A 10,000-nucleotide genomic window follows, 5' to 3' on the forward strand; every position below is an offset into this window, starting at 1 on the left:
AAGTGTTACCAAATGTGCTATAAACGAGACCAGCATAACAATAACTAAATCAAGTAAATGCACATTTGTTCATACTTCTTCAATATCTAGTACAATATATAATATAATAGAGTTTGACAGTTGACTTACCACTTCTAAGCAATCCACTATTTTACTTAATTTGTCCTCTGGAAGATCAGCCAACAGTGAAACACTGACAAGAAAAACACAATAGAAATGATCATTATACAGACATTACCAGCATGGTGGCTGGTATGCTCTGACTCAGATGTTTCTAATGAATATCTCATTAACTACAAATGAACGTTTGCATTTCTGCTGTTTGATATTCGGAAAGACATATCCTGATAACCTTTAATTAAATCAACAAATTGAATCATATTGTCTTGATCCCCTTTCAGAGCTGACCATTCTGTCCACGTTTTGAACAGATTCCATTATAAACATTCAGACGTAAACACGGCTTAAATTCATGGTCAAAGTTTAGGCTTCTGGCCTTTCAGGTCAATTGAATTGAGTTTGTCACTTTCAACGTCATTGTGCTTCAACGTTATTGAATCAATGCTTAATTCAAAGCAGCATTTCCACTTTGTTCAAACAAACACCAACTTCTTTGTCTGCTTTGACAAATGGCTCGATGCCGTCTGTCTGTAACTATCAAGATACTATCAGCGATGTGCTTCACTGGGAAGTCCTACCCACAAATGGACTTAAAGTCGCACTGAAATGAAAAAAGCATTCTATCCCATTTTGGTTCACATACTTGGTCATAGTGTTCACCTATTCAACGATGTATGCCAAAAAAAATACAAAATTCTACTTTTGTTGTAATCTTATATCAAAGTATATAATTTCTTACTTCCTGGAAAATGATAGGTCACGTGCAATGACAACAACAGGTACCTTAGATTTTAGGCCAATAATCTCACGACATCCACCCGTCAATCAACGCTATCCTTCTAACGAATCTGTCTAAAGTTCTTAAAACCCGCCCACTTGTCAATGTTCCAATCAAATTTCTCTAAACATATGTCCCACCCTCATAGCTTGTTTGCGTCGTAAATACGTCAAACTACGGAAGTTAGATGATCTCAAACGTCCGTTTCAGTGCGACTTTAAGTGGGGAGTTGCAGCGGTCAGTGAGAAACCTCGGCGTGCTGCTGACCTTCTGAGGAAGAGGCGGTACTGTTGGTGGCGGGTCTCGGCGGTCATCCTCATGATGTTCTGGAACACCTCCCGGTCCAGGGCCCACGTCCTCACCTTACTGACCGCTGCAGGCACAACACAGCCATCAAACATCCGGAAGGACCAGCCGGCCTCTGGCGCTCTGACCTCCACCTCTTAAAAATGGACCCCAGTTAACCTGCGCCCTCGCCAGTATGCTCTGGTGGAGTGTGTGTGTGTGTGTGTGGGGGGGGAGGGGAGGGGGGGGGTCAACAGCTGGATTCAATAGGGGAGCTGGAGGAAGTGGCTTGTGTAGGTTTGTCATAAGCCGGTAGTGTATGAAGAACATGTATAATTATTTCCTTTTATCCATTTCATGTGATGTGTTCTCACGAGAAAATAAATGGCCGCTGTGAAAGGAGCGTGACCGCCGAGTCGTCAGGGGTCCGTTTGGTAGAATATCAAGGTCGAGGCCTTCTCGGGCCACCAGCCAATCACTTGGAAAAATATACAAATATGTCCTCCAGAGAACCCCTGGACAAAGAACACATACATGCGTGGAATGTGCCCTCAGAATGCCAAGGAGCCACTGACCAATCAGAAAGGCCAGTTGGGATCTGATGTAAGGCCTTTGTCAACACGCCAATGGAAGTGCTTGTTTGCTTCTGTCTAATGACCTATCTGATCCTGCCCTTCTCAATATCAGACAGTTCCTTGGCTTTCATAGAGGCTGATGAAGGGTCAAGCGAGGGTGGGAGTAGAGTACACACTGGGCGTTGGGGGCGGAGCGGAACACAGAGCTGACAAACTCGGTTACGATTGGACCCGCTAGGCATGAAGAACCGTCTTCGGAATAATGTTGTGTCCAATAATGTGGTCACTGGTCACTGTTGTGGACAGTCCGTGCAACGCGCCAGGAGAGTGCTTTCATGCGATCTTTCAATGTGTTTGGTGTTTAGGAACAGCTGTGACGTGACAGTTGATTGAGATCTTGAGTTGATTGAGAGTTTGAGACGGTTTAATGGTCCTTATCTTAGTGCTGTTTCAACTTTTCATCTGATCAAACTATTCAAGGGAGGTGGAGAAGACGGCTTGACGTAGACCATCATCTCACCTCTTACAGACGCAGTCCTGGTACAGTTGTATAATATGGCCAACTCCCCGAATGTGGTCCACACTGCTAGTGAGGTCAGCAGTTTACCGTGTTGGAACACATCCAGCTTCCCATCTGTGAATAGGACAAGGACGATACATGGCCTGAACACATTACGGTAACAACGCTCACAGCCGATCTGAGGGAAATACATCTATTCATCTATAAGTAAAGTGTACAATGTCAGTGTACAATGTCAGCCTGATGTCCTGGTCATGGTTTGTGAGGCTAGTTTAGAGTCATGAGAGCTGATAGAAATTGAGTAGCTGAGATTGAATGTCAGGGTGAATGTCACTACGAGGACAACAGTGCTGGTGATAAGACAGAACATTATGGCCATCGATTGTCCTCTTTGATATGATAGTAAACAGGTAATGGGGCTCTGGTTCCATGAGGAGTCACCATTGAGTCTGATTTATCACTATGATGTGCTGAGTCGAAATACAAAAGCTGTGTAGGATGGTAAATGGACTGCACTAATATAGGGCTTTTATCCAGAGCGCTTTACGATGAAGGCCTCTCATTCACCCGTTCACACACACCTACACACACCAATGGCGGCAGCTGCCATCCCAGATAGCAAGCGGATCTGGGCCATATACAGGCCAGATCTGGCCCTTGTGGCTTAGTTCCGGCCCATATATGGCCCAGAATTATGACACATCCGCTTGCTATCTGGGATGCAAGGTGCCAGCCTGCTCACTGGGAGTCATTTGGGGTTCGGTGTCTTTGCCCCCATTGATCCCCATTAGCTATCACCCAATCTGACAGCTATTCTTCCTGGGGTGCACATATAATACAAACAAATATACAAATCATACAAATATACAAATCATACAAACATACATACATACAAACACAAACTAACGTACAATAACAATTAACAAGTTAACAATTAATTAACACTAATTCATTCATCACTTCACTTAAAACTCTAATTCCTGTATCAATAGAGGAACCACCCCTCACTCCTTCACAGCATCAATACCAACTCAAAAATAAGTCATCATCAGTCCTACAACAAGGTCCCGATTAAACCAACAGATTTCAATCCCACGTATTGAGATGTACTTTAAGTTTTCTTTTGAACATTTTCTTGTTACCTTTCAACTCTGGAGTGAAAAAGGTGACGACATACAAAACTAAAACCCTCTAGATTCACTGAAACTACCATGGTTAACATAAAAAAGGTGACTGTAGCCAAAAGGTGACAGGTCTGCAAACGTGGTCCTACCTGCTAGCACAAACAGGTGGTTCCCGGGCTCGCCCTGCCTGGTGACGTAGTCCCCCTGCTGGTAGGTCCTCTGGTACATGCACTCCACCATGTCCTTGATCTGCTGCCCCTCCAGCCTCTTCAGGTACTGGTTTTTACACAGAGCATCTGAGAGGAGCTTCTTCACACTTTCACAGAAAGAGACATTTCAATCACATTTTATTATTCATTTATACAACGGTTAGTTCTGGTTCTTGATTCTGATTGGCTGGAAGCCGTGTTAAAATATTTTGTAACACACCTGGGACCGCATATCATTCCATTTTCAGTATTAACGCGACCTCCTATTTGATCCAATGCATTGTAGTTGTTGTTGTTGCTTGGCAACCCTTTTGTTAGGGGAACTATTTTGCTCCGTGGAATTGAGGGAATGATGCTTCGTTTTGAATAAATGTTAATATTTTACTTTGCTGTGTGTTTATTTTACACTAATAGCTGTAGTAACCGTTGTATAAAAGCAATAAACCACTCGAGGCCGTGTGTTATAGTGATTTTATAACAGCTAGGGGGGTTTTAGGGTTATAAAATCACTATAACACACGGCCTCAAGTGGTTTATTGCTTAATTATTTCGTTTTTACTGAAGTGTTACCGAGTCATTTTTGTTGGTTGTGTGTGGCTGAATCCGTTTCCAATCCTATCCTATTGCAAGACCTCAATTAGCATATGATGGAGAGATGTATAAAGGGATTTTCTTATAAGCATATTTGATATTGGCTGCAATTCATCTCAGTAGGACGTGCTGCTCCTACTGTGTACCGAGACCACTTCCTCTGCCTGAGATCCATTAGGGAGATGGGGCTGCTGATGTTCCATTACCATGTCACCATATTTTTATTACGCACTTTGCAATGGCTGATGGGTGTGAAGCATCAGTGATGATATCGGAAAGGCATTGTGGATGCCAGCGACGAAAACTAAAACCCTAATTTCTTTACACAGAATCATCCGTTTGCCTGTCAACAGACATGGCCGGCCAGAGACCCTAGCGGGTCAAAACATCTATTCATCATGTTAAAATGTAATATGAATGAGTGGGAGCAAGGAGCACTAACAGTGTACAGTTCATTCCTTTTGTTCCCTGACTCAGACCGTTCCTGCCCACCCGCCCACATCAATCTAATCTAAAAGGCCTTTATTATGGTGCTAGTCCCTGAACACCGTTATTCACGGGGCCGGAGGTCTTCCGTTCAAAGGCCTTTGTGTATGTGGAACCAGACAGGATAATTACAAAGCACTTGAGACCATCCGTCTTGGTTATGAGGAGCGTTGTGCCCTCATTAAGGGCCATATGTTTTAAACATGCACACGGGGGCCAGAGGGCCTCACAGCAGGCTTAGCGCTCTGGACAACGGCTCGGTCTACACAGTAGGAGCATTCACTCAGTAGAGACTCTCTCTAAATGGACGGGGCTTTCATTGTGGGTCCAGGGGATACAACGAGCTGCTAATTAGCTGACTGGAGCAATTTGAAAAGAAATCTCGATGTACAGTAAGGAAGAGAAGATGATTCAAGTAGTAAACAACGAATCTGAACTGAATGCACTCTGTCATCGCTGACATTGACAGACTGTAATCTTGTTATCATTGGCACTAGACAAAGTGAAATGGTCCTTGTGAGGTGTAAGAAGTAGCCGTCACCTTTCTAAATGCCAGTGAGGTAGGACTCTTACTCCTAGTGTTATACTCACTAGGTTATTCCTGTGAGATCTTCTCCAAATGAAAAGTGCTTTATAAATAAAATCCTATATATAATCCTTTATAAATCAGGTCTAGGTCAACCATCAATAATTTTGTTCCAGCTATAATAAAAATTAAAAAATGAAATTAAAACTAGGGCTGGGTATCGACTCGAATTTCAAGAGTCGATTCGATTCCGATTCACAAGGTTCAGAATCGATGATCACGATTCGATTCGATTCAATATCGATTCGGTTAGTGTTACTAAAAACATTTATTTATTTTTTTTAGCTGTAACCTTAATTACATGACTGCCAAGTTATGCAACACATCAATACTAGGGCTGGGTATCGATACTGATTTCCAAAAATGAATGAATGAATGAATCATTGAATTAATTAATTAACTATTCATTCCTTCATTTATTCATTCATTCATTAAATAAAAAATCGATTTTGGGATTCATGAATCGATTCTGAATCATTTGATTCAGAATCGATTCTGAATCGATTAATCGATTTTTTAAACCCAGCCCTAATTAAAACATGCTTTAAAAGTGCTTCCTGGAGGCTTTACCTGGCATCCTTGGGGACGCGGGCCTTTTCGAAGGAGAACTTGGGCAGACTGCTGGAGTCGTAGGTCCTGGAGGTGGGCTCGGCCGACACCCCGGCCTTGGCGCCCTTCCTCCTGTTCAGCGTGTCCCGGATCAGGCCGCTGAAGATGGGGCTGAACCTGCTGGCCTTCCCTGAGGGCGGCTGACCCGCGGGCCCCAGACCCGGACCCAGACCCGGCGCCGCCCCTCCGCTCTGGTTCCTCATGGCGTCCTGCAGCTTGTTCACCTGGACGCACTTCATCTGCAGCTCGTCGCTCAGCTCCGCCAGGGCGCGCGTCTGCTTGCCCAGCTGCTCCTGGAGACCTTTGACCTGGTGCTCCTTGACCCTCAGCTCCTCCTCTCTCCTCTTGCCTTCCCTCTCCAGGTCCTCCACCTTGGCCTTGAGGGCTTCGAGGGCGGGGCTCTTCCCGTTTGCTCCGCAGGACGGGTCCTTGCAGACGTGCCCGTTGGTGGCGGTGGCGTTGCTGTCCCCTCGCTTGAAGCGTTTGGATCTCATGGAACTATTTCCCATCGTCTGTTCACCAGCCCGCCGTGGAGACCAGAGTCAGAAGCAAGAGTGCAGTTACAATCCAAGTACATCACCTACAGGACTAGGCCTTGACAAACAATACAGTATATGAATATGCTGATGGAGACAAGGAGATAGCTGTCATATCTAAGCTTCCTGTTCCTATTGGCTGTTCTTTTAGTGAGCGCTGACATTAAGCGGCTCACGGTTCACCGGCAAAGCTCTGTTTAAAGAACATCAGAGTACGGTTTCAGGCAAAAAGGCTGACACCGTTCAAAGAGAGAGAAAACTGTGTGTGTGTGTGCGCGCGTTTTGTGTGTGTGTGTGTGTGTGTGTGTGTGTGTGTGTGTGTGTGTGTGTGTGTGTGTGTGTGTGTGTGTGTGTGTGTGTGTGAGAGAGAGAGAGAGAGAGAGAGCGAGAGAGAGAGTGGGAGTGGGAGACAAAGCAAATCAGAGAATGAGTCTAATGGTCAATGTATCATCTCCATTTATTATTCAGAAGCCAGGAAGTATTGTGTTACATGAACAGTCCATTCCCTTTGTGCCAGGATGGAGCACGGAAAGGAAATACTATGACAAAATGGATTTAGGAATGGGGCTACAGGAAATTAACTGAGCACAGAAATTCTGCTGTAGTCATTGTCTGAAAGAGACTGAAATACTTGCCCTCTTATTTGGGGAAAAATGTCTGAAAAAAAATCCTAAACTGTATGTGACTTGAAAACACTGCCCTATTCACAGAATATAGGCCTCCCATTCTCACTGCCCTGACTCTAAGACAAAGACATACCACTTCACTGAAATATGTGTGGTTCATTATGATGACATGCAAATCGATATTAATACTTCCAATTCAGAATATAGCCTATAGTAAAAAGTAGTAGAAAATAGTAAAGTTGTTTAATAGAGTTGTCCTATGTTCTTCTATCTTTGTTTTTTTTCTTTGAGGATTCTGATATTACATGCTGCATAACATCGCCATTAGACTCTTGTTAATAGTATATATATATATATATATATGTATATATATATATATATATATATATATATAGAGAGAGAGAGAGAGAGAGATAGAGAGAGAGAGAGAGAGAGAGAGAGAGAGAGAGATGCTCTCTTCATTGCCTACAACATGCCACCTGTGCCAACAACCCTTAGCCTAACCGTTATTCATATAAATTGCAGAGCGGTGCTTATTAACCTCTCAGGCATATTCGCACATAGCCTACAACTAAAGTAGCATTTCTAACTAAGATTTGTGCAAGGACACCTCCCATTATCTGACACTGAATATTACAACTATTCAAATAGGCGTAGGCTACTTCATCTTTGCATAGACCACTTAACATGAACGGCAACAAAAAGATTTTTACACGTAAAATGGTATTGGTCCTGAGCAGACGTGGGCCAGGTCACATGCATTTACAGATGAAAACAGCTTATTCGCTTTACAGAGAAAGTCAGAAATGAACAGAAAAACCCCCCAATCTCGCAGTGGACCGTGAGAGGCTGTGCACCTGCTCGCTTTACTGCCGCGTCATGTTTGAATCACACGAACCAGATTCAGTTTTACAGAAAACATTATTTAGTTGATGAGAAAACATGGAAAACGTGTCACGCTACTTACGACTAGTTGTTCGAATCCCAAGCCGGGGTGAAGAAGAAGCCGAGCAGCCCCGAAGAGACTCGTGGTTCTCCGGGATCAGAGCGGGACTGAATAAAGCGCCCAGTTTCAAGCCCCATTTAAACCATTTAAAACCCACTGCAAACACGACGACAGCGAGTCTGACTGGCAGGTCAGGTGTTCAGTAGAGCTCTCTTGTGTAGATCTCTCTTGTTTGACTTGCTTGAGCGAATGTAAATATGTTGAGGCCACTGGGGCTTGCTAGGCATGAATGGACATTTTAGAGTATATGAGTTTAAGGATGCTCAACATTAGGCTACACTCCTACTCTAAAACTCTTCAGTGCATTTATCCATATGTTTGTTCCTTTAGGAGCTAAGCTGGAGATTATTATTTTGAGGACACACAGACACACACGCGCACACACACACACACACGATCCAACTGCACATTGTGATTGGTCGAGAGGTGTTCTGGACCGTTATATAATGAAGTTTTACCATCTTTCATTCATGATGTATGAACTATGAAATCACCTGTAAAAACGTTGCTAGTAAACTAAGGTGACTGTTATTGTCACTGTTAGTAATATAGGAAGCAAGTATGTCATGTCAAAATGTCACTGATGAAATATGTCCCACAAATGTATGCACATGTAAAATTACTGTGATTTGTCTGTAAAGTACTCAACTGTTTTGAGTACTTTCAACCTTTTTAGCTCTTTTTTGCCCCCAGATATCAAAATTTGGGTTCTAGACTATCACCTGGAAATGCTGTACTGAGTGAAAAGAGGACTTACCTGGGAACCATGGCCTTGGTCTGCCTCTGAAAGGTGCTACCTGTGTTTTTATACCCTGTGGGCATGGCTGGTCAAAAGCTACACAGCGCCAACAGATGGACAGAAGGAATCCAGCTTCACTTCCCAGATAGCAAGCGGATCTGGGCCATATACAGGCCAGATCTGGCCCTTGTGGCTTAGTTCCGGCCCATATATGGCCCAGAATCATTACACATCCGCTTGCTATCTGGGTTAGGTCATCTTCATACTGTATGAGATGATTTTAATGGATGTCTATAGGGTTGCATGATGATCATTATTTTTGTAAACCTGTCTCTTTAAATACTGTCAGGTTAGTCAAGACAGTACATAACATTAAAGCTCAAAGTAGTTTAAGAAATATTACCATGAATATGTTAATAGCCTCCTAGGACAAAGTTCATACACTAAGATTGGCCAGCCATCAAATTGCATAACGAAGATAACATGATTGTTTAAAGAGTGCTATTTATAGGAGCCATGTCTATTTTTAACTCTCATTTACTGGTAGGCAGCACAGTTCCTCAATATGACAATAATTAAATGTAATAAGTTACATAGTACACAAGCTTTTTTTAGAACCTTATGACACCATAAATCTATTTTAAGTGCACTACAACTGAGGCGTGTTGGTCTAAATACTGCTGAGTCAGTAGACATGCAGGATGTTTCCTGTACTATTTGATCAGGTCAACTGCCATGTTTATAGCTGTCAGGAACAGGCTGCCCCACAGACTTTACAAGCTGGGAATGTTGCCCATGGCCTGTTTGCATCCAGCCTGTTGGGCCGCTCCTACCAGGTGACATGGAGAGGGTCGTTGTCGGAACTGTCTGATTGCGGGGGTTCCACAAGGGTCTGTCCTGGGTCCTCTCCTTTTTCCCTCTACACTACATCTCTGGGCTCTGTCATTCGCTCGCATGGCTTCTCCTATCACTGCTATGCCGATGACACCCAGCTGGTCCTGTCATTTCCCCCTTCTGACACACAAGTGGAGACACGCATAGCTGGGTGCTTGGCTGACATCTCAGAGTGGATGACGACACTTCACCTCAAGCTCAACCTGGACAAGACTGAGCTGCTTTCCTCCCGGGGAAGGGCTGCCCACAACGGGACCTGGTCACCATTGAAGACACAGTGGTGACCCCGACTCGGACTGCGAGGAATCTGGGTGTG

General features: G+C 43.8%; 1 protein-coding gene across 1 annotated transcript in view; it reads right to left on the reverse strand.

The window, feature by feature from the left end:
- The window catches only part of prkg2 (protein kinase cGMP-dependent 2), a gene marked incomplete at both ends in the record, with an annotated part of 22,200 nt that extends 15,823 nt beyond the window's left edge, over positions 1-6,377 (reverse strand). The window contains 5 exons of the mRNA XM_084439593.1: positions 130-193; positions 1,166-1,271; positions 2,279-2,392; positions 3,552-3,718; positions 5,845-6,377. Coding sequence (XP_084295719.1) covers positions 130-193; positions 1,166-1,271; positions 2,279-2,392; positions 3,552-3,718; positions 5,845-6,377 — 984 coding nt within the window. The remainder of the gene's footprint in view (positions 1-129; positions 194-1,165; positions 1,272-2,278; positions 2,393-3,551; positions 3,719-5,844) is intronic.
- Between the last annotated feature and the right edge of the window lie 3,623 nt (positions 6,378-10,000).

The sequence above is a fragment of the Borostomias antarcticus genome (assembly GCF_949987555.1).
Source record: "Borostomias antarcticus genome assembly, chromosome: 6".
NCBI classification, from domain to species: domain Eukaryota; kingdom Metazoa; phylum Chordata; class Actinopteri; order Stomiiformes; family Stomiidae; genus Borostomias; species Borostomias antarcticus.